The 25108-nt window shown below is 49.4% G+C and overlaps 1 protein-coding gene across 2 annotated transcripts; it reads left to right on the top strand.

The window, feature by feature from the left end:
• Positions 1 to 12971: 12971 nt before the first annotated feature.
• ZIC3 (Zic family zinc finger 3) lies at positions 12972 to 24165 on the top strand. Of its 2 annotated transcripts, none has more exons than XM_081568111.1 (3): positions 12972 to 14650; positions 15779 to 15942; positions 16764 to 18586. In XM_081568111.1, the coding sequence occupies exons 1-3, from the start codon at positions 13597 to 13599 to the stop codon at positions 16941 to 16943; spliced, it is 1398 nt and encodes a 465-aa protein (XP_081424237.1). In that variant the 5' UTR covers positions 12972 to 13596; the 3' UTR covers positions 16944 to 18586. The 2 variants fall into 2 exon arrangements, with proteins under 2 accessions (XP_081424237.1, XP_081424238.1); XM_081568112.1 differs by lacking the exon at positions 16764 to 18586 and adding an exon at positions 24016 to 24165 and having other exon boundaries at positions 13597 to 14650.
• The last annotated feature ends 943 nt before the right edge of the window (positions 24166 to 25108 follow it).

Raw genomic sequence — 25108 nt, 5'->3', positions numbered from 1 at the left:
TGGAAGCTGTCGCGCGGCCATGACAAGCCGGGTCCCCAGCATTGACCCGAGTTAACGTCGGGACAGCCCCGCGCAGTGACCGCCACGTGAGAAAGCCCGGGCCACGCACAATGCGCCGGCGCCTCGTTAGGGCCGGGCGGGCGCTCAGGGAGCCAGGCCTGCACTGTCCGCGGCCTCATCATTCATTTCCCTGGACGTGCTGGTAAAAATGCATCAAAACAGGCTGCGGAGCGCGGTATAAAAGCACAGCGGGATGAGCTGCTTTCCAAAAAGGATCTCGGTGATTGGACCGGGCTCGGTGTGATTGACAAGAGCTTAGTTTGGTAAAGGGAAGACACGCAAGCTTTCACAGCGGGATCCCTTTTCTAAAATATATCACACTAGCCTTTGAAAAGCACCGCACACTATAAGGAAATAGCGTTTCACGGCTAGCTTTATGGTGCGATGACATTTCTTTAAAACACAGCGAAGATCAAAAAAGGCAGAGAGAGAAATAAAATGTGTTGCAAACACAATGTTTTAATTAGTTTATTCTGCGCGTTGCTTTTATCAGACGTATACCTTGCGGGTTCCCCTTTAATTAAACAGCCCCTCTCGAGCGGCGGCAGGCATGGAAGGGAGGCGAGGCGCTGCGCCCCTTGGTTCCCTGTAGGAAAAACGGAAGGGCTGGCCAGCCCCAGAACCAGGCTCGCAGGCCCTTGTGCCCTCTGGGCCGGGGGATCGGGCGGCTGAGGCTTTGGGGCTTCAGGAAGCGGCGGGACCTGAGCGCCCCACGGAGGCAGAGAGGAGGGAAAGGAAGGAGAGGAGTGGAAGGGGAGGAGGAGGTTTCCCTCTCTGGGGAGCAGAATGAAACGAAGGCTGTCCAAGTAGCACGGGCTCTGCGCCAACCTCCTCCCCCTCCCCCAACATCTCCACGCATTATCATCTCCCGCCTCCGCTAGGGGCCGAAGTCCCCCCTCCCCCAACATCTCCACGCATTATCATCTCCCGCCCCCGCTAGGGGCCGAAGCCCCCCCTCCCTAGGCCCTCTCGGGTCTCCAGGTTGGGCGGGTGTAGCGGGGAGCGATAGGCACCAGGAGAAGCACTGGGGTCTCTGCCCACTCCCGGCTTTCGGGCTCCGACTTCCGGCTACTCCGCCCTCCTTGGGTCCCAAAGTAGCGGATCCTCTGTCCTGACCAACAGGAAGAAGGGACTTCGCCAGCATCCTGCTCACTGAAAGCGCGGGCGCCTCAGGCGCTGTTATAAGTGGCGCCTCAAGAAAGGCGAGGGAAAAGTGAACGGTGGGATGTGTTGTGAGCCTAAGCAAGGCATGTTCTTACACACACACACACACACACACACACACACACACACACACACACACACACACACCCGCTTACTCCTTGGGAAGCTCTGCAGACTTGAGCTCCACCTTCCTCCTCAGCCCAGCCCTTGAGCCGAACACAGAGAAGGCCCGTGCAGCACTCTCAACAGTATTTGCAGCTCTGGCTGTGAGGCAGTCATGGTAGGCATGTTGGTAGCCTTACACTCAGAGGGAATTGTTTGTTCATTCTGTCCGGAGACCAGAAAACTCAAAATATACATCTGTGGAGTGGGAGGGGGTAGAAGAGCTGTGGATTTGGCCCTCTTGACAAACCCCAAACACAACCCCTTAAATTGATGGACTGGTCATAAGACCTCCTCTCCTGACTGGATTTGTTCCTTCTACTGAAACTAGCAAGGTTTTCATCCCAGCTGCAGGGACTGGGGTGAGGAGAGCCACCACAGGGCCGGGATGCCTCCTTTCCACTTTGGCTTAGAGGAAAATTTCCTTCTCACCTCTTTCCACTCAATGAAATGAGACAGAAGCCAGGATAGGTGACTGAATACTTGTGTAGTCTGTTTGCCTATTCAAGGAGGTACGCAGTGTTGCCTCTCTTCAGGAAAGGGGAAGATCCTGTACTTCTCCCACCAAATATTTTTTTTTCAGTATTGGAGTTTGAATATTTGGATTTGTGTAACTATCTGAAATTCATGATCTTCAACAGGAAGAACTCCTTTTAAAATCATATACATTCTCTCCGAGTACTAGCACACATAAGCAGTGTATGATGTTTGGATGGAAATGTAAAAACAACTGTAAAGACCATTTGATAATAATCAAAATAATTAATATGTGGTTTCTATGAATCAGAAAATTTGATATTACATAGCATATGCACAATATGCTCTCTCCACTGTATTATCCTCTGAAGGTTCTTTCATGCATTAAACTACTTGTGGATGGGTCTACATTATAAAAGTAATCAACAAAAATTAACTGACATGTGTAATGACCAAGTAGTGACAAGCACACTTTCAGAGCCATCTGCCTCCCCATTTTTTTGAGCCTTATACTCAAAATAATGATTTGAACCTCCTACAGCTGTTGAAGAACAAAATAGCTCAAGAAATGAAGCTTATGTATGGAACTGTGCTATAAAGCACTTTCCTATAGCTAGTCTTCTCTCTCCCTCTCTCTCCTTCGCTCTCTCTTTCACAGAGTTATGGAATTGCAAAATTAATAATAATAAAAATAAGCCTCCATTTGTTGCGAAGTAGTCTTTAAAGTTGTTTTAAAGGTACCAGAATTGTAAACAATATTAAATGAAGCCTCTGATCTTGAACACTTTATATTGCAGAACAGGACAAAAGAAAAATACAATGGAAGAAACCACTCCCCAAATTAAACTAATAAACTCAAAGCTGATTTCATTTTTTTTTTCACAGAAAGATAAACGCTTCTATAAAAGTTTCATTTGGGTATTCATCCCAGCAAACTCCAGTAATGTATCTGAGTTGGAAAAGACATAACCAAACATATTTTTTATGTTTAAAAAAAATAATAAAGAAGCACTAATAGTTAGCCCAAACTTTCAAGCAATCAATATATAGTAGTCATAAAATACCTATTCTAAAACTTCAAATCCCAGCATTTGTTTTTAGAGTATTAAAATATTTTGCTGGTTCATGTGCAAGACAGTCACAATGCAGTATCATTTACTCTTATCTCCCCCACAACACCTAAGGTAGTGTCTTACATATAGCAGGAAATATGTAACTTTTTTGAATATGAAGTTAAACCAGCTAATGTACTACACGTGTGAACTTTAAAGTTTTCTAAGAAAACAAAAAGTTAAGTTTCAAATCACTCTGCAATTTGAACTTCATCCATTTGCCCCCATCTCTCTCTGCCTTCCACAACTTTGGTGAGATGTCCCTAGACCCTGAATCAAACTGAACAATCCCTGCACAGCTCAGTTTCTTGTAATTGTTTAGAACCTGAGAGCCATAAGGCTCCCCTCATCAGTCATGGGGAGTCCACCTAGGGCAGCAGGGGGAAGCAAAGAAATTATTCATGAGGAAACATTCCAAGTGAGAGGAAATACCTCCCCATCCACAGCCACTCCTTGTTTCTTCTGGGAGGAGGTCAGGACTTGACTGTGTAAGATGGAGAGATGTGGGATTCAAATAGCTCTGTTATTCAAGTAGCTCCATCCTTCGCTGTCTTCCTATGGAAATTTTGTTCTGTGACAACATAAGTGTAGCTCTTTAGTTGTAATAGGATAAATGGGAGCAGGCCCCAAAGCAAACAACTTCCTGATCAGACACTCTTGATTTCTTCCAGCTCAGTGTTTCCCTCATTAGAGTCACCTGCTACTGCTACTGCTACTGCTGCTAAGTCACCTCAGTCGTGTCTGACTCTGTGCGACCCCATAGATGGCAGCCCAGCAGGCTCCACCGTCCCTGGGATTCTCCAGGCAAGAACACTGGAGTGGGTTGCCATTTCCTTCTCCAATGCATGAAAGTGAAAAGTGAAAGTGAAGTTGCTCAGTCGTGTTCGACTCTTAGCAACCCCATGGACTGCAGCCTACCAGGCTCCTCCATCCATGGGATTTTCCAGGCAAGAGTACTAGAGTGGGGTGCCATTGCCTTCTCCGTAGAGTCACCTGGGGAGCTTCAAAACATAGTACTATGGTGCATGCCTGCTAAGTCTCTTCAGTCGTGTTCGACTCTTTTCGAACTATGGACTGTAGCCCTTTAGGCTCCTGTGTCCACGGGATTTCTCCAGACAAGAATACTGGGGTGGGTTGCCACGCCCTCCTCCAGGGGATATTCCCCACCCAGGGATAGAACCGGTATCTCTTATGTCTGCAGGCGGGTTCTTACCAGTAGCCCCACCTAGGAAGCCCAGTAGGCCCAGGAAGTATACCTCCCTAAACTGAGTCAGAAGTTCTGGGGTGGTCTGGGCATCTGAGTACTTCAAAGATACCCAGGAGATTCCAATGTGGAGCCACGGTTTCCAATCCTGGGAATCCTGGCTCTACTCTATTGTTTCCAGGGCAGAGGGCAGGCAACTCCTCCCTCTTCCAAATTTAAGGCAATATGATGTCAGCAAAAACAACTAGAACCTGCAGTGTAACTCTTAGAGAACCACAAAAGTAACGGATCAGGCGGGAGTTACAGCTTTTAGGTGCATAAACTGAAGAGGTCCCCTGTGCCCTCCAAGGGGGCGTATGAGAAACTGAGAGGGGAGGCTGGTGTGAGCTAACACTCACAGTGCCCACAGGCTATATAAACCACCCAAAAGTGCAGGCTTCAGACAGTCTTAGAGGGAGAGGTTAGAAATAAGAACTACTGAGCTTTTTGTAAAGTGGGAAAAGGGTATTTAGGTGTTAAGGGGGGGCTTCTAGAATGTTCTAGAATGTTCTCAAGGCCACTTAACTGAGGACAGATTAGGCCTGTGGAACCAGTAGTGAGAAAAATAATGTTCTAGCTGTGTTTATTCCACTTCACTTTATACATAGATCGATAAGAACCTCTATGAAGAAGTATGGGGTGGGGTGGGGAAACAGGGAAGAGGGCAAGGCTCAGCGGACTTTGGGGGACAGGTTGATTTGGAACTTGGACCCTGGGGAGGGGGCCTCGGGTGCACATAGGCAGAGGAAATTAGGAAAAGATGAGCCAGTGGACCACGGCCTCCAGTCCAGCTGGGATGGCAAGAGATCAGTGCGTGGCACCTTGTGCGTCAGGGTCCTTCCATAACATGGCACAATGTCTAGGGCCCGGTGGTCAGTAGTACACAGGGTTTCCCTCAAGGGGTTAAGGACCTGCTCTGAACTTCCCTGGTAGCTCAGACGGTAAAGCATCTGCCTGAAATGTGGGAGACCCAGGTTCAATCCCTGGGTCAGGAAGATCTCCTGGAGAAGGAAATGGCAATCCACTCCAGTACTCTTGCCTGGAAAATCCCATGTATGGAGGATCCTGGTGGGCTACAGTCCATGGGGTCGCAAAGAGGCAGACATGACTGAGTGACTTCACTTTCACTTTTCTGAGAGGGGAGGCAGGAGCCCCTGTGGGCGCAGTTTGGGAGCAGCAGCCATGGAATGTTCTAGTCCCAGTGTCTGGCTCTCCCCTCCTCCCCACCCTTCCTCCTCCTCCCCACCCCCTTCCTTATCCACCTCCCTCCCCCTCCCCTCCTCCCTCCCACCTTCTGAGAGCTGAGGGTTTCTCTAAGCAGGGCCAGTAGGGGGCTCATTTTAAGTATAGATCCCTGCACAGAGCCTCACTAAGATGTCTCCTGGCCCAGTTAAAGAGAAATGGAACCTTAACTGAACTGGGAATGTCACTCCAGCCTTTCTTGGGCTTGCTAGGGTCAGGAGGTTCCTAAGCTGATTTTCCACAAATGGCACCTGTAGAAAAGCCTAGGTGCAGGAAAGTCCTTCTTTCTCCACTCCGCTAGGCACATGATACCTGATCAGGCCACAGCTCAGGCTTGAGACAGTTTACGTCATCTAGGCCCATCTAGAGGGCTTTCTTCATAGCTCAGTTGGTAAAGAATCTGCCTGCAATGCAGGAGACCCCAGTTGGATTCCTGGGCTGGGAAGATTCTCAGGAGAAGGGAACAGCTACCCACTCCAGTATTCTGGCCTGGAGAATTCCATGGACTGTATAGTCTATGGGGGTGCAAAGAGTCCGACATGACTGAGTGACTTTCACTTTCACTTTCAGGCCCATCTAGGTCAGACGCCTGAATCATAGTATTACCAGATAAGATACAGGTCGTCCAGTTAAATTCAAATTTCTGACAAAAAGTGATTATTTTTTTAGTGTAAATATCTCCCATGCAGTATTTGGGACATACTTATACTTTAAAAAAATCACTGTTTATTTGAAATTTAGGTTTAACTGAGTGTCCCAGATTTCTCTGCTAGACCTAGTAGCCCTACCAGAGTGCGGTGACTACTTGTGCCTGGAGGAACTGTTGACTGCCAGCCTGCTCCAGGTTCAAAAACTGAAGTGTAATCTACCAAAACTGAATCTGAGAGGACAAAGGTTAAGGGCAGGGAGGAACTGCAACTTTGAAGAGAAATTTCTGATAGGGCTAGAGTCTGGGAGAAAAGAAGAGGAGGGGAGAGGCATACTTAAGAAGACAAGGTTGTGGGAGCATCCTGGAATCTTTATATTAACCTATAATTTAAAGGAAAGGCATTCAAGGAAGTGGGGCTAAAATCCTTGCCCAAGTGTAGTGGCTGAGGACATTTGTCCATGGGAGAACGGGAAGGAGCATTTCTGGGAGAGAAAAAGGTGAGGGATGAAGTTGAGGCCCTGGCTGAGGAGGGGCAGTTGAATTGGGGAAGAATTGGCCTCTCCTCCTCAGAGCCCCTGGGGCCTGGGGAACTGGCCTCGCTTCCCTCGGGCTTCCTGAAGGCAGGCAGATCAAGGACCGGCTAAAGCCAGGACTCACATGCCTCAGTGGGTTTGATGGCTACAGTTGCCCCTCAGGGTTCAGTCATGCACAAAAGGTCAATAAACTATGTATCTCTAACCAAAGAAGAAAGACAATACAACCACCCTCAGGGTCACAGGTCACACAGTCACAGATTGAGATATTCACAAGTCTTTTTACTTTGCTCTCTTGTCTCCTCTTTCTCCCCTCTGGTTCATTCTCCCTTGACTCTTTACTTTTCGCCTTTCTCCAAAACCAAAGTTATACCTGGAAATAATTGAGTTATGAGGCTGAAAAAAAAATCATGTCATGCAAAATGAAGCTTGTAAAGTAGGAGAGTGATGGTGGATAAAACCCAACGGTTAAGAATACTTAGCTTCTGCGTGGGTGACCTCCAACCTCTAGTCTAGGGGAAAGCAAACATTTTCTGTAAAGCGTCATATAGAAACAACTTTAGCTTTGCAAGCCACCCTGGGTCTCTGTGGCTTAATCTCCCCACCCTTTTCCCTCTCCTCCTCTTTTTTTCTACTTATAACCCTCTAAAGATTAAAAAATAATAATAATTCTTGGCTTCTGGGGCAATACAAATACAACAGGCCAGATTTGGCTTGTAAGCTGCCAAACCACAGCTAAAAGGTAGTCTAATTCACCCCTACTCTGTCTTGCTTGGGGGTGGGGGGAAGAAAAGGGGGAAAAGGGAGGCACCCATGTTTTACTATCAAAGCCCTTTCCTCCTATCCCTTCACTAGAAAAGGACTAGATGAATGACTCCAAATCATGCGAAAACCACAAGCAAGTCGATTCTACCAAATGCCATTCCTGAACTATATAAAACTTGGGAGTTGAATAAGCCGGGACAGCATTTTTTTAGGTGGCAGGAATTCTCACTCTCAATTTGGGCAAAAGGGAAGATAATTGAGGTAATGCAGCATCTGCCCCCTAGGGAGAGGGGGAGGAGGAAGAGAGAATGGTGGACTAGGCCTGAACTAGGGAAATGGAGCTAGGAAGGTGGGGGCCCCACACCTAGGCACCAAGGATGAGAGTCAGTGCCAGAAACCATAATGTGGTCCTGAGGTACCCTTCCTGTCACCTTGGGTGCAGGACCCTGTCTCAAAGCAAGGACATGAATAAGTAAATACCCCAGGAGAGTCAAGGCTTCTCTCCACTTGTTTTGGAGCCGAAGTCATTTACCAGAACTAATGGAGCATTTAGCACCTAGAAGGAACTTGGGGCCCTGCATAAATGAGAGCTCTAGAATGTCAGGCAAGCTTTGCACCCCCAATCCATTCTTCTTCCTCCATCTCTTCAGCTCACTGGGGAAGGACTTGGAATCATAAATCAAATGCATCATTGTGTATTTCTACCCCTGCCTGGGTCTCTCCCCTTGCCTTACTGCTTCTCACCTACAGATGGTTCTGATCCCTTTGGGGAAAGGGAAGTCTTCTTCCAGTGTGACTTGTCCTTCTGGTACCCAGAGCCAGAGTGTACCTCAGAGCCTGGGCAGTAAAGGTACTCATTGGCTGCATGACCTGGTGGGCCAGGACCATGACTCACCATGAGCTTCACACTCAGACTTAGCTGGTGACAGAGCACTGCCCACTGCCTCGGCTTTCACTATATTTCCTGTATTTTCAGGGCTCTCTTCATAATCTCAAACTAGGTTCTGGTATCTCTAGCTCAACTTCCTGCCTTCCTCCAAGTTCAATCCTATTTACTTCAGCCTGTGTCTCTGAAGTTCAAATATCTACCATTTATCTATCTCCACAGCCATGACTGACAAGTACAATGAATGAAAATGTCTCATTCCTGTCTGGTTTGCCTTTCATTACATTGGGCAGTGATATGCTGTGGACCGCAGAGGACAAAGACAAAACAGATATTTAAAACAGGTTGGTTAACAATATCTACTTGTTCATTCTACACTGAATTTTAAAGGTATTTAGAACTTAAATTTTTTTTGTGAAATGATGAGAGGGTAGTGCAAACTCTGATGTAGCCAATAAAATCTGGACCTCAAATAAGCGGTTGCTGAAAGTGTCCACTGGTCCTGGAGCTCCTAAGATCCATAGTTTAGCTTGGCCCCTGAAGCCAATTAAGAACTTTATCTTAGCATAAAAATAAAGAGGAGTTAAAAACTCATTCCCTTCCCAGCCTTCTTCTCCCTTCATTATTTTTAAAAATTGCGATTTGCAGTTTTTCTTTTAAAAAGATCTGGAACTCTTTTTAAACAGGGGGTGAGATTGATGTAAGGAAAGTGTCGTTTACCAGGGGGAAAAATGCATATAATGGTGAGTTTCAAGGACATGTTTCAACGAGAAACACTTGGTGCTTCGCTAGAAAGAGGCAGGGGCACGAAATTCAGCGTCTTGGAATAATTCCCTTCCTGGATTCAAAGATGCATTTATTGAAATAAATCAGGAAGCATTGGCAGAACGGAAATCCGCTTGCTGGGTTTAAAGGGTCTTTAAAATGTTCCGAGTGTTAGATTGCAAGTCTTTTCTAAATACAAAACAGAAGAAAAGACCGCAGTGTTTCCCTTGGACTTAAAACTGCTACATCTCCGACTTGGGATAATTTCATGTCCGCCACAGAGACTGTGTTTTAAGAGGAAATTCTGCCCCATAGCACAACTGCTGTACATGTTTTGTTTTTTAGCAGGCTGGATCGAAGAGAAAAGTGCTGCAAAGTGGGGCTCTGGGTTCTATGGAGAAACCAGTTTGTCCCTACTGCCCGTCTGGACGTTCTATTTCCCTCTTGCTTCTCCAAGATGGATCCTAAAATTCTGGCTCAAACGCTTTGCTCGTTTGGCAATGATCAGTTTCTCTGATTTTATTTATCGCTTCAGATTTGGGCATGAAAATAAATCTTTTTCCTATTTACCGTTTGAACTCAGTGTGAGGGAAAGGATCCCATTATATTTCCTATCCATACAGACATGTGGATATTTAGACCAGACCACATACAACTGGGGGACACATAAAAGAGATTTATTGGTTAATTTACGCCGCCTAATACACATGTAAACCCCAGTAAGCCAAAGCTGCCGAGGGAGCCTCGGTTCTAGCGTAAAATAAGAACCACGACCCCTGGGTTCCAGTCGCCCTGCCCTGCCCTGCCCTGCCCTGCCCTGCCCTGCCCTGCCCAGTGATTCCTTTCTCCACCTGAGAAACGAAGAAACCAGAGCTCTCTTCTGTCTTACCCCAGCCTGTGTGCAGAAAAACTTTTCTTCGCTTGCTTTCCGCCACCACTCCGCTCCTCTCAGACTCAGCTCCCTAAAGCCCCCTGTCCCCCGAAGTTGTTCCCAGGGTCTCCTCCGAAAAGGGAGTTGAAGGGTGGGGGCTGCAGGTAATCAGGAGAACCTTGCCTATTATTATTGTTATTGCCTAACAGGAGTGGTTTGTTTGGGGGTGGGGGGAGCGCGTTAGTTGTTTTCTTAGGCGGTAACTTGCTATATCTGGAGGTATTTCGCTTTCTATCGTATTCCAAGGGTCAGGGTTCCCCCTCCCCCCCAAAGGAAACCTCTACCCACACCAACCGAAATAGAATTCGAAATGGCCTGCCTCTGCCCTGCAGCTCACAAAGTCCCCAGCCTCGTCCTCTTGGGGGTATCTGGGGTCCCTGCGCCCCGCCGAGCAACGACACCCCCTCAAGAGTCACACACTCGGGCTGGGCCGGGCTGCCCCAGGAAGGGCTCCACCGCCCGGGGTTCTGGCCTGGCTGAACCGCCTCAGGTCGGCCCCTTAACAAGCATCCCCCCTCCCCACTTCTCGGTTGATGATCTAATTGAATTATGCCTTTTTGTTCCAGGGACTACAGAGCACGTGCTGGAGGCAATTAATTATCGGAATGTGGTCAGATGAAGACGGACAGTGGGCACTGGGTAGGTCAGCGGCGGCAACATCCCCCGCCCTGCGCTCGGGACCCCTCCCCCCAAAGGGGCAGGCGAGGGTCCCTCGGCCGCCCTCCTTCCTCGGCTCCTCTTCGCCCCCGCAGCCCCGACCCGGACTCCCAAACGCACGTAGGCCCCTGGTTCTCGGGGTACCTGGCGGGGCTCCCCGGAAACCCTCTCATCAGCGCTGGCTGGGCTAGGGCTCGAGAGCCGCCTCTTCGCCGCCCCCGAGCCCCGCTCTCCGGGCTGGCGCCGGAGGAGATCCAAACTTTTTCTGACCAGCTGCGCGCCCAGGGTCCGTGGGGGCTGGTGGGAGGTAAAGAGAGGTAGAAAGAAGGAAGGATATAAAGCGGGAAGGGAGAAGAAACGCGGAAGAGAAAGAAAAGCTATCCTCCCTTATTGTAAAGCTGACTCCAGGGAATTCATTTGCATGATTCAGGCTTATTTGTTCTTCTCTGAACGTTTTCCCCACCACCACCACCACCACCCCACCCTTCGCGCAAAGAAACCCGCTGCTGAGCGACTCTGAAACCAGTCTTGGCGAGCCTATTTTCAGTAGCTGTAATAATTTAAGTCAGCAGTGAACTCACCTTCCAACCTGGGGAAAGAGCTCTGATGTAGAGGGAGAATTGGGGCGAGTTTGAAGGGGAGGGGGGGACTACGGCAAGTGCGCTACCGGCAGGGTTTCCCCCCAGCAAACTGGCAAAGAAAGAAGGTGAAGTCTTGACCAGGCCAGGCGGAATGGGGGGCAGGAAGTGAAAGGCTGCAGTTATAAAGCGCTGCTTGAGGCGGTCTCTCCAAGCGTCTCTGAACTTGATCAGATGTTCTGTTTCCTACAGAGAGATGGCGGCCAGGCTGTGAGGCTGCCTCAAGGCGCAGACTTTGGGGCTCGGCTCTCTTCGGGGTGTGACAATCACAGCTACCTTTCTCTCTGTCTTTTTCTTTTATTTTTTTTGTCATTCTCGCTCTCTTACATTCTTTTGCAAATGCCCTGCCGAACAAAAAAATGAATGGATTTACAGCCCTGTCTGAACCTGGTCATTATGTCCAGAAAGACCTTGCACCAGACAGGAGAGGGGGCCCTGATCCCACACACAACCCTAGAAAGACAATCTTTAAGGGTAAGAGGTTCCCGAGGTGACTAGATGCTTCTGCGGGCAGGAGAACAGGGCAAAGCCCTGGCAGTTCAGAGGGAAGAAAATCCCACCTCACAAGCCCCATTCCCACCCCCACTTTTGCATTTGAAAATGTGGAGAATTCGAAGCTGATTAGCCCAGTGGTTTGAAAACAGGCACTGATCCAGTGTGTGTGTGTGTGTGTGTGTGTGTGTGTGTGTGTGTGAGTGCATGTATGTGTAGTGAGTTTGCTGTGTAGTTCATGCTGTGTGCATGTTCGGCGTGCCAGGCTAAGTGTACGTTGTGCATGTTTAGTATTTCTGCTTCAGTGTGTTTGCAGTTATACGTGCGTGTGTGTACACTGTTGTGTGTTTAATTTGTTGTGTATCTATGTTTCCCTTTTTGTGTGCAGTTTGTTGTGTGTGCTTACTGCTGCGTTTGAGAGCGTGTTTAGTGTGGTGTGTGCGAGTTTATTGTGTTACATGTGTTTGCTGTGTTGTGTCTGGTGTGTCATGTGGGAGGGTGGTGGGGACAGTGGCGAAGACAGTATACTATAGACACTACTCATATACTGAAGAGCCAATGGTTGGCTCAGACGGAAGTAACGGAGATGGCTCTAATTCTAACCATTTCTCCTCGTTTGGGCCGCGGCCGGCCTGCAGCGCTCGATTCACAGACGGCGAGCTGGCCGGCCTGGGTCCGGCCTCTTGGGCCAACAGGACCCACAGCGGCGCGTGGGAAAGACGCAGCTAATGAGCAGCGAGAGTGGAACTGTTGTTCTCGCCCAGGGATCCGCGTCCAGGGGCACATTCTCGGGGTGGTGAGGCGGTGGCGGGGTGGGGGGGGCAGGCAGGACTGGACGTCCAGCGCCCAGCCGACGGTGGGAACGATCCTGGCGAGGCAAGGGATTCATTTGGCCAAAGCGGGTAAAGCGGGAGCGAGAGGTGCTCGCCCGCTTCGGGCGAGGGGGAAGCCGGGGAGAGGCCCCGGCTCCGCCCAGCCGGTCGCCGGCTCGAGCCTGGCCCCAGTTCCCCTACGGCAGCGCCAGCCTCGCGGAGCCCACTCGCGGGTTCCCGGCCGCTTGCCGCCACCTCACCTGCCAGGCGCCCAGCCACGGCCCAATCAGCGGCGGTCTCTCGGCCGCGGCTGCCATGTTCCCCGCTCCGCGCTGTCAATCAGTGTGGCGACTGCCAATGGGCTGCGGGGCCGGGGGTCAGGTGACAGCGGGCCAGCTGGCTCCCCATTGGCGCGCACAGCGCGGCCTCCCGCTCGGTTTATGTGAGAGGAGTGAGTGATTGACTTTATCAGTCCAAGGACACTACTCTGGAGGCGAAGAGGCTAGGACTGGCGCGGCGAGCGGCGAGGACCGAGCCTGCCTCCTGCCTGCCGGCCGCGAGCCGGCTCTGCTTCTAAGCGCACCCTAGCCGGGAGGCACGAGCCGCCTGATCCCGCGGCTCTGCGCTCTTGGGGAGAGGTGGGGTGCCCGGGACAGGATTGGCAAACTCCGCCCTCCACTTATTATTTTGCTTATTTTTCTTTGTGCGCGTCTGTTAGTTTGTTAAACCAGATCTAGTTCCAGAATCTTTTCTCCTCCCTTCTACCCCCCTCCTTTTCCCTCCCTCCTCCCCCCTCCAGGTCCTTCTACTTCCCCTCCTCCCTCCTGTCCCTCTGCAGGAGACTCTCTCAGCGACAGAAAGTTGCAGTCCCTGCTTCAGCCTGAGGGATCTCCCGACCACCGTGTCCAACCGTCGCCACCCCTCTTCGACTTCGACTTTGTGGAGCTCTCCTTCTTAAGCACCCTCGATCACATCTGCGAGATCGCTGGTATCGAAAAAGAACCACCCATGACGATGCTCCTGGACGGAGGCCCGCAGTTCCCGGGGCTGGGAGTGGGCAGCTTCGGCGCGCCGCGCCACCACGAGATGCCCAACCGCGAGCCGGCGGGCATAGGGCTGACTCCCTTCGGGGACTCGCCCCACGCCGCCGCCGCCGCCGCCGCCGCCTTCAAGCTGAGCCCCGCAGCGGCTCACGATCTGTCTTCCAGCCAGAGCTCGGCGTTCACGCCGCAGGGTTCGGGTTACGCCAACGCCCTGGGCCATCATCACCACCACCATCACCACCATCACCACGCCGGCCAGGTGCCCAGCTACGGCGGAGCCGCCTCCGCCGCCTTTAACTCCACGCGCGACTTTCTGTTCCGCCAGCGCGGCTCCGGGCTCAGCGAGGCGGCCTCGGGTGGCGGGCAGCACGGGCTCTTCGCCGGCTCAGCGAGTAGCCTGCACGCTCCGGCTGGCATCTCTGAGCCCCCTGGCTACCTGCTCTTCCCCGGGCTGCACGACCAGGGCGCTGGGCACCCGTCACCCACCGGGCACGTGGACAACAACCAGGTCCACCTGGGGCTGCGCGGAGAGCTGTTTGGCCGCGCTGACCCGTACCGCCCAGTAGCCAGCCCGCGCACTGACCCCTACACGGCCGGCGCGCAGTTTCCGAACTACAGCCCCATGAACATGAACATGGGCGTGAACGTGGCGGCCCACCACGGGCCCGGCGCCTTCTTCCGTTACATGCGACAGCCCATCAAGCAGGAGCTGTCGTGCAAGTGGATCGACGAGGCTCAGCTGAGCCGGCCCAAGAAGAGCTGCGACCGGACCTTCAGCACCATGCACGAGCTGGTGACACATGTCACCATGGAGCATGTGGGGGGCCCGGAGCAGAACAACCACGTCTGCTACTGGGAGGAGTGCCCCCGCGAGGGCAAGTCCTTCAAAGCGAAGTACAAACTGGTCAATCATATTCGGGTGCACACGGGCGAGAAGCCCTTCCCGTGCCCCTTCCCGGGCTGCGGGAAGATCTTCGCCCGCTCCGAAAACCTCAAGATCCACAAGAGGACCCACACAGGTAAGGAGGAGGGCGGGCGGGCGCGGGGTCCGCCGCGGCCGCGCGCCGCGAAGCCGACCTGCAGCGCGAGGGAGCGAGGGGTGGCGGCCGGAGAGAGAGGCGGCGCCCCGCCGGGACGGTTGGAAGAAGCAGCGCTGTCACTGTCCCTCCACCTCTCGCCCTCGCCGCCCCGCGGCGCTTTTGCCCAGTTCTAACTTCCCGGGCAGACGGCTCTGCGGTCTCAGGAACTAATTGGAACCTTCTCGCGCCCAGGAACCCACTGGCACCGCCTCTTTTTGTCTCTTTCTGGGTTACTCTGGAGGGACTCCGAACGTGTGCAGAGAAATTGCTCACAAGCGACTTAGCTCTCGGCACCCAGTCGGGGGAGGCAACCATAGAAATGCTAATGAAAACTAACTTTCGGTTACTTCCGCTCTTTTTTACCCTTGATTGGCACATCTCCTAATTAAATGAATGGTACTTTTGTCAAATTATTTTTATTTGGAGTTCCAGGTTCAGTTCAGTCCTCCGGGAGGAATGCTAACGTAGAAAAGACACCCCAGTTTCGTGGCTTGTTCAGAGCATCTTGTAAAACTGTCCGGAGCCCCCTGGATTTATATAGTTTTCACTTTTCGAACGTTAAGTACGACGACCTCAGCTTTTTAATGCTGGGCTTAGCAAAACCGATGCATTTGAAAGAGGCAAATTAAAAGGTACAAAGGAGGAACTAAAAGGGATTGTCCCATCCCCGGTCCATTGTCCCTCCCGGGCTTGGCTGCCACGCCGAGATACCGGCGGAACGTGGCAGCGCTCGGAGGCCCCGGGCCGGGTCGTGGGGAGGGTACCGCAACTCGGGGGAAACTTTGGAGGAGCCAGGGGCTTGCCCTCCGGCTCGAGAACAAAGGGTCGGGCAGGTTCTGGGCCGGCCCTGCCCCACCCCCGCCCCCGACCACCACTCCCCACCCTAGCAGGCTCAACCCGCGCTCTCCATTTTTCTCCAGGGAAAAGAGATGCCACGGCCGCCCCCAGTCGGCGCTCCCTCTCCGGGCAGACCGCTGGGCGCTCTGTCTCCCGCTGCTCGGCCGGAGGACGCTCCTGGCCCTGACTCTTATTTCCCCCCCACCCCCTTTGCGTTTCTGCCTTTTGCAGGTGAGAAACCTTTTAAATGTGAATTTGAAGGCTGTGACAGACGCTTTGCCAACAGCAGCGACCGCAAGAAGCACATGCATGTGCACACTTCGGACAAGCCCTATATCTGCAAAGTGTGCGACAAGTCCTACACGCACCCGAGCTCCCTGCGCAAGCACATGAAGGTAATTACCTCTTTATTAGCGGTCGGCGGTTTATAAACACTCTGCCCGACACCGGGCCGCGGAACGGAAGCGCCCGCGCTGCCAACCCCGTATCTTCCACGTTAAATCCGATTTGCTCCAGCGTTGACACCTTGAACCCATTTGGGGGACCGGGAGGGGGGACGGGGCGTGGGGGAAGCACAGTGGGGAGGAGGAGGGAGCGGAGGGAAAGATCAGTTGTTTACTGGGAAGCTCTAACCGAGCTCGCCGGGACTGGAGGTCGCAGTGGCCGCCTCTCCCCGGCTCAACCCGCTATGAGAACCGAGAGTGCCCGCGCCGAACCCGGGGGGCGGGGGGCTGGGGGCTCCGTTCTTCTTCGGCTTCCGGTAAAACAATAGGGCCGAGGAGCGCGGGGGGATTCCCACGCAATTGTCGGAGCCCTCTCAGCGCCCAGGGCTCCCGTGCCACCTTTCTCTGTACCTGCTTTCCCAAGCCAGAGCGGTCTTGGCGAGACCTGGGCCCGCAGTATTTTATAGGGCCCCAAAGACTACGTGCTTACCCCGCACCAGCCGCGGAGAAAGTATTTCTGAAGGGGCGTGAATAAACTAGAGTACTTTATTCCTTTTCCACAATGCCAATCTTAGGACTCAAACTGGTTTGTTGACGAATGTCTTGGGGTTTTCTTACACATCGGTAATGTGGAAATTAAAAACAAAACCCCCAAATCAGCAGCATTTTGTCTTTTAAGTGGGTCACTGGGCGGTCTTGCTAGTGCTCTTGTTTTTGCTTGCACAATGCCAATTGGAATTATATTCATTATAATATATACATGTTAATTTTAGGTTCATGAATCTCAAGGGTCAGATTCCTCCCCTGCTGCCAGTTCAGGCTATGAATCTTCCACTCCACCCGCTATAGCTTCTGCAAACAGTAAAGATACCACTAAAACCCCTTCTGCAGTTCAAACTAGCACCAGCCACAACCCTGGACTTCCTCCCAATTTTAACGAATGGTACGTCTGAGGACAAACACAAACCCTGTTTAACCATAGAATGGACCAGATGCATTTTAAAAAGAAAACTGAGACCAATCAGATGGAAATGGAGTTTTAAGGCAAGAGGCCATATATAGGGCTACATCTGGTTAATTGCAATTGTCCAGGAAGGTTTTTGGGCAAGATCCAAAAGTAGCCATGCCCTTTTCTCAGGATTAGAAAATATGTTTTGGCATTTGAAGGATTAAAAAAAAAATCTTCTCACTGCTTTTTCCTCCCCTTTCTCTTGCTCTCTGCTCATCCCATCCCTAAACGCCTTTAGTTCATTTTAACTCTTGTCCTGTTTCTTGAGAGGAAGTTATGGAAGGCTTATTGGTGGTGGTGATGCTAAAACTGATGGAAATATCTTCGCCTTAGTGGTGATTGTTTAAACTCTCACAGTCTTAAACCGTGCCAAAGTCCTGTTATGTCTTGAACTTTTCCTCAAAGCATTACACTTGTGAATGTATTTTTGTCTAATGGGGTCGAAACTGTTGTTCAGTATTTTTTCAGGCTGAGGATGTGATGTTACTCTACACAAATTGTGACGTTTAGTATACAATTGCCTTTTGTAATAACTTTCTTTTTTGTAAATACATATCCATTGATACCATATTTATCGTTTGTAATTTAATTATTGCTACAAATGCCGGGAACTGAACAATATTTATGGATAAATGTTTTCTAACAAATTCTGTACAGCTTTTGATTATAACCGCTTTAGCATTAAAATTTATTGTTTTGAAAGAAGAACACAATTTACAATTTTTGAACCACTGACTCCTTTCTCTTGTTTTGTAACAGCCTCCTTCTACAAAGAGGAGACGTGAGCAAATGAAATCTTGTTTGTTGGTATTTATAACTCACTCAGATCCCTTTTTTAATTGTTAAATTATTTTTCTGTTGCAGTATAGATTCTTTACAGTGTCAGTTTCCATCTGGGAAGACCCTCTTTTCTTTATCTCTAGCTCAGATGGTTGTTTAACTGCGAGTTTAAATGTGTTTGTCCTGGATTTTCGGCATGCAAATCAAATATTACTGATCAATTCAGTTAGTGGCCATGACATCTCAATCTTGTACTTCAAAGACTGAGAAGCTGGATTTAATCATCCCTGCCCTACATATATAAACCTAAGGTAACCTAATGAGTTTTATGTCCCTTAGTTTTTTATTATCTTACATAAAAATGAACATTGCGGCAGGATGCATGTCTGTCTATTCTATCGAGAGATCACCCATATACCTATATATGTTTGTATCTATGACTTATCTAATCTGCCTATCAAACCTATCTAGCTATCTATATATTTTCAAAAGTAAGCATATGTCTGAAACAGTGATGGCGAGTAAGGCCAGTCGAGGTGTGCTTACTTATGATTAAAGTGCTTCTTAAAAGAACCATAGTCCATTTACAATTTTGGAAGGCACAGGTTGGTTTGTTTTGCTGTATATAGTTCAATTCGTAATTATTACAATTATTCATAACATTTTTATAGCGGTGTAATAACTGCAGCTGTTCTGAAATATTATGGAAAGAAAAAACATTTGCAAATATGTATTTTTAAAAGTTCATGGTTTGTAGGCAAAGATGTTAAGAGCATTGTTTCCATTAAAATCAATAACAATGAAAAATGGTTGTTTGCTTTGTGATAAAATATTAACAATCCATTTAATTTTAAGTGAAGCAACTCATTTGGACAGAGTTTTTTTACAGTTGTTATATGAAAAACATTACTATTTTGGGGGGGGTGGAGTGGGTAGAGTATTGAAGGTTTTTTTTTTTTTTACTAATTTAGGGTGCTGTTTAATATTGAAAGCCCAATCTCTGCATGAATAACCAACTTGCAAATCAGCAAATAGAATGGTGGAGATAAGGAATTGTAAAGAATTTAGAAATGTAATGAGTAGGCTTAAGTATTTCCTTCTCTTGAAGGGGCAGTACTCTAGGATTTTTCGTGGCAGTCAGTTTGGTATTATACATAATCATTTTGAATTCTAGAATTTTGTTTATTGTTCTTTTTGAAGAAATAAAGTCTTGGCACATCTATTTATGTTATAACATTTTTGTATTTGGTGCCTGATTTTTTTTCCATGTTCAAATAAATCAACCTTAAATTGAAACGCTCAGAGAAGTTCTGATGATTAAAAGAAACTTTGATTCCTTGGATACAGTTGAAACAGTCTGTTTTAAGTTATCTACTGATCTTTGTCAACAGACAATTAGTTATTGACAGTTTCTAATTGCAAATTGCTTTGGATGTGACTTCTTGTTTGTGGAGAATGTTTTTTTTTCACTTTCCTCCACCAGTAGACAAGGCAAAGGCCTGAATGCCATGAACAGATTGGGATGCTTTCACAAGTGTGAGCAGGTAACCTGGTCAGTCTACTGCTCCTACCCCCAGACATTCTAGTCTTGACCTTGACATTGAGGGTGCTGGACCAAATTCCTATTTCAGGAGTTTTCCTTCACTTCAAACCAGAAAGCATTTTAAATGCTCAGCAAGTTTTCAGAAAGGGTGTACTCATAAGATTGGCTTTATATGTGTTCCAACTGAAGTCTAAATGTTTTTCTTCTGAAATGTGCATTTAACTTCCACAGTTTACTGTTTTCTCTATGAATTTTCTCTCCACCCCCAACTAAACCTAACCTTAAATGACAGTAGAGGGATGGGTTGGATGCAAGATTATTTCAAAAACTTGCTTCTCCCACCCCCCATTAAATACATTAAACAGACATCTCCTTAGGAGACATTAAGAGTCTGATCTTTCTTTACTAGGCTTGAAATTATTCTGCCATGAAAATATACAGTAGAGCATTGTGTCCTAAGAGGGGAAGATATGAATTAACAATGATGATAACCAATATTAAGATAATGTGAAAGTTTTGCCCCTCTACATGATATCCTTTAATATGGATGTAGCATCGTTATTTCTCAAATAGTCTATCCCTCTGCCCTTGTCATTTGTTGCAAAGAAAACTTTATTTTAGTAGAAAACTTTTCACAGATTTTCTTTCTATAATCTGACTCTGGGGGTACATATTCTTGAATTTTCAGTAAGTCTCTTAAAGAATAAGCACCCTCCCCCCGCCGCCCAACAACAACAAAAACCCTTGCAACCCTAAAGATATCAGCTGGAAAACATGAATGTCAGCTGGTTTCTTAGTAAGAGAACGGTTATTTTACTTCTTGCACCTTGTAAGACCTTTGTTAAAAGTCCATTATCTTTTCCAAAATGGATGGTTTAAGTTTAAGATTTCCACGAAGGTGTCTATTTTCATGCAGACATAAGTCTGGACTTCATCCAGTTTGGAAGGTTAAAGATCAGGGTCCAGGCTAAGCAGGGCTGTGGGTCCTAACTACCGCGGAGGTTGAAGAACTAACGGGGACCGCCTCTGCTCACAAAGCCTCCCAGGAAAGTTGTGTTCAGGACTTCCTCGCCCCTCCCCCTCCGCCCGCAGTCTCTTCGCCCCCGGCTGCTTCTCCCCTTATAAAACCCCCCAAACGAAAAAAGCCTAAGGGCCACTTAAGTTTCTGAAAGAGTCGCCACCGGTTTGCCCATCCCCTGAAGCGCGGGATCTCAGCCCCGCAGCCGGGGTGGTTTTCTTTCGGGCGGTCTGCCCCCTCGAGATCCAAGCCTAGTCGGACTCGGCCCCGGGACGAGGCCAGGCGTCGCGGAAGTCAGGGGCTCCCGCTCGGGGTCTTCGGGCCCCTCGTGGGGGCGCCCGGGGTCCCTGTGCACACACCAAGTTCTTGCAAGGCCCGGTCGAAGCTGGGGCCGGGGGGGAGGGGACCTCATTTCCTAGGGTCAATTCTCTTGCGGTCTCGGCCCGCTGACCCTTTGACCTCCACCTACAGGGCCCTTGGCGGCCGTAAGCCGGCGGTCGCCCGGGCTCTGAGGACGCTTCGCGCCCCATCGCCTCCCGGCCTCATTAGGCCGGCGGGGCTGTAAAGCAGGAATCAGCCGCTGCCTAATCCGGACCTGGGGTCAATACGAGCCCAAACAATGGTGAGCTCCGAAGGCCACAGCGCAGCGCTGGCCGCAAACTTTGTGTTCCATTCATTTCTGGTGGCGGTGGCGGTGGCGGTGGCGGTGGCGGTGGCGGTGGCGGTGGCGGTGGCGGTGGGGGAGGGAGGGAGAGGGAGGGAGGGAGAGGGAGGGAGGGAGGGAGAGGGAGGGAGGGAGGGAGGTACTCGCACGCCCAAAGGCCGATCCCGGCGCCCGGGGCTCTTCAGCGAGCGTCCCTGCTCTCGGCCCTGCGGTCTCATCGCCGCGCCAGGGTTTTGGAAAGGCCGGCAGGGCTCGGGACCCAGTTCGCGGCCCGCGCGAGGGCCCAAGGGCTGGCCTAGAGGGGGCCGCCCCTGCGCCAAGAACAAGACTTTGAAGTGGGTTTTTAGCGTGCACGTGTGAGAGCCGCGCCGGGGCCGAAGCGGGGACCCGCTGGGAGGAGAGCGGAGGCTCCGGCCCGGACCACCCCCCTCCTCCCCCGCGCCCCGACGCTCTGGCCTTTTCAAGCCGCGGCCGGGAGCCCGCGAGCCGCCCGCGCCTGGAGCCCGCGCTGCACGCAGGCGCACAACCCTCAGCCGTCGAGTCAGATTTCGCGGCAAGGGGGCGGCGGGGGAGAGTTGAAAGCGGCTCGGCGGCGCCGCGGCCTCGGCCGGGCCGGGAAAGGGGGCGGAGGGCCGGACGGGGGGGGGGAGGGGGGCTGGTTTTGGGGCGGCTCTCGGGTCGGAAACATGGCGGCCGGATACGAACCCCCGCGGAGCGCAGCAAAGCGCTGACGGCGGGCTGCCGAACTGTTGTGTGGTTTCAACTCCTTTTTATTCCTCGGCTCGGAGCGCCTCGCGGGAGAATGTAGGTCGTGGCGGCCGAGCGCAAAATTGTTTAAAAAAAAAAAAAAACGGAAGCGGAGAAGTTCTTCCAGGGCATCCTGGGCGTGGGAAGTTGGCGAGCCTTCTTGGGGCTGGGGTTCCCGGGGTGGCTTGGACCTGAAATCTACCCGAGGCCTCCCCACCTTACGGGCCCGACTGAAAGCGTTTCTCCCCCGTCCCTTCGGGGTGGGGGATCCCGTTTGGAGCTTCGTGCCGGAGTCGGGATTCCCCAGCACCTTCGAGTCGCGAAAAATGCCAAGGAGTGGACACTGTTCTCTTCCAGGACAATGGCAGGGCGCGTGAGTGGAGCACGGAGGCACCGTTTCCAAACCAGGTGCCCTGGATTAGCCGCACGGATATGCCATTGCGAGTTCGAACCCTACACGTTGCTCAGGCCCCGTTTTCTGCATATCTCATTTAAACGCGGGCCTATGAAGAATAGCACTGTGTGCGCTTTTGTGTGTGCTGTTAACAGCTGGTGGTCTTACGAAAAAAGGGGCGGGAGGGAAGGCCATGATTCCGAAAACTTTGATTCAGCTTTTGCTTAAACCGCCTTAATGCTGGCATGTGAAAGAACCCCTGGTAGCTCTGGGATCTCGAGTCCGTGTTTTCTCTGCAGGGAAAATGCAGCAGATGTCTTTCGTGAGGGAAAAAAAAATGTGGGCTTTTAAAAATGTAGTTTTTGACCCTCTTCTCCTCTAGGAAAAGAAGCGGCACGCATTCTTTCAGGTTGCATCTTCGTGAAGGCCAACAGCTAAACCAAAAGACAGCCTCTGGGCTGCCCACTGGCGAGGATTTGGCCTCCTGAAGGTGTGGGCCAGCTCCCGTGGGCCACCTTGAGAAGGGCCCCAGGTGGGTGGGCAGGTCATTAGCAAAGCTGGCCCAGATCTGGGGGGAAATCTGCAAAACAGTGGCTTTATCTGCAGAGAACAATTGATGGGGTTGTCTTTCCTCTTTTCAGTGCACAAAGAAGACAGCTTTGGAGCAAGAATTTGGAGTATGCATTTAAGTTGTCGTGCTTTCCATTGGAAACCCATGGGCAATTAAAATAAGCCTGCCTTGTAGTATTTTCTGTCCTTTTCTTATGTGTGGTTCCTGCAAGTCAAAGGGGCTGAAGTCCCTTCTGCAGTTTGGAAACTTGTTTTGAAATAGCCACCAAACAGATTTTTACCCCTTTGGGTGAAGTTTGCTTCCAGGGTTCAGCCTCTTCACCCCACCCCCTGACTGGAATAGAGTATTGACATCTTTGAGAGAGCAAAGGAGGTAGATGGTGCTTGCTGTATTCTTTATTTTTCCATGCTGTAGTTTGAATCCCGAGATTTGAGCTTTTTCCTGGCTAAATCTCTTGGTACCAAAAGTGTGGAAAATGAAAAGTTCATTAACTTGAAAAATCTGTAGCCAACGGGTAGGCAGTTTGTCTCTCTGAGAACTACAGTGCCCAGAACGTCTCTAAGATTGACTTTGGAATCAAGCTAAAGATGCACTGGTGAACTATCTCCCCTGGATACCTGCGGTGTTCTTTGGGTCATTTGATATGGTAAAACTGTGGTTGATTTTCATAAGAGTTACATGAATGGAATTTCTTCTAAACTGGATGAATGACAAATTGGTAAAACTCTTATATTTGTTTGATAACTCCAAAGGGCACTGCTTTTCCCTCTGAGGTTTGGTTTCTACCATCACTATTGAAATTTACAGCTTGAAAAACACTAAGTTCGCAGGAAGCATTTAAAGGGGGGAATGTTCAGAGGACTTGGACTAATAATAACACAGGAGCAAAACTTCTTTGAATAAGATTCTTGTTGCCAAAAATCTGTTGAAACTAAAGAAAACATTTCTTTAAAAATCATCTAATAGAGCAAACAATTTTGTATATTTTTAATGTGATGACAGTCCAACCTGTTTGCTGATCTGATGAATAGAGAAATGTGAGCCCTACAAGTAACTGGAAGAATAGCCTTCACCAAATGGCGAGTTTCTAATGTTTGTTCTCTGATAGAGTGTGTATGTTGTCTAATGTGTTTTATTAAAACACAACCTATGTAAAGACCATTTGAGCATAAGGTGTTAAAATAGAAGATTCCATTGTGTTTTAAAACAACATATCCAGTAACGTTTTATGATATTTTTCTAAGAGTAAATGTAGCTTGTTTTGACCTATCTGCAGTTCACTTTTTGTTTTTTTGCCAGTGTTGTCCTGCTTGGTATCCGGGACAGTCTCTAATTCCTGACGAAGAACTTGATACTGACGTTGGTATGCAGCAGCCAGCCCTCCATAACACTACCTATCCTAAATGCAGGGTTAATGCCGAACCTACTGTGCAAGAAATGATTTACTGATGAGGTTTCAAAGAAAACCACATCAATTTGGATGTCTGTTACCTTGAAGTGATCATTTTAAGAGTAGTAGCTTCTTCCCTAGGTATAAAAAGACTATTTTCTTCTTTGGTGTATTTCATTCTGTGTTGAGCAATCATTTGTGAAATGAAAAAGCAAAAAAGCACCCCCCCCCACACACACACATACCTCCAGCCAATTTAGGATCATAAACGCGAAGATGGAGGTGAAGACTAGCCTAATTCAGTGTGTATTATCTCATGCATTGTGTTGACCTTGTTGAAAATCTCTTTCAAATATCTGCATTCCACATGTAGAACTAAAGTGTTTAAAACTAGAAATATGAATGCTTGTTTTGTTAATTTCTTGTTTGTGTTCAAAAAGCAACATCCAGGATTGACTTAAATAAAACCATTTAAATTATTTTTTGTGATTATTTTTTTATTGTAGTGACAACCATAGCCCCTAACTAAATCCTCAGTGATCAAATAACCTTGATTAACCTGTTGAATTGGGACAATTTATATTCTGTTCACATCTTTCATGATATAGCTTGGCTTTCACTGAGCAATAAACTTGGGGAAAAAACCCAACCCGCTGAACAAACCCCAACTGTTTTGAGCTCACAGTGTTTTCCTGGAGGAACTCAGGGCCAGGTGCTGGGGAGGTCCTGGGGACCTCCAGGGAAGGGGAGGAATTCAGAGTCAAGGATTGATTGGGATGATTAGAAGGAAGGACTGGAGATAGGAGATTGGAGAAAAAAAGAGCATTTGAACACCGCTATCTGGATGAGAGAGGAAAAGACAAAGCTGAAAATAACCTTAGAGAAAGGAGGGCCTCTGGAAAGGGGGCCTTGCAGCACAGCACATTATATGGATATAATTCAGAAGCTCCAAAGTGGTTCTTGGGGCGGACAGCTTGGCAACCATTGATTAGAACACTTACA

The sequence above is a fragment of the Giraffa tippelskirchi genome, chromosome X (genome assembly GCF_054371585.1).
Source record: "Giraffa tippelskirchi isolate mGirTip1 chromosome X, T2T-mGirTip1v1.2.pri, whole genome shotgun sequence".
NCBI classification, from domain to species: Eukaryota; Metazoa; Chordata; class Mammalia; order Artiodactyla; family Giraffidae; genus Giraffa; species Giraffa tippelskirchi.
This window is presented reverse-complemented; position numbering and strand designations above follow the sequence as displayed.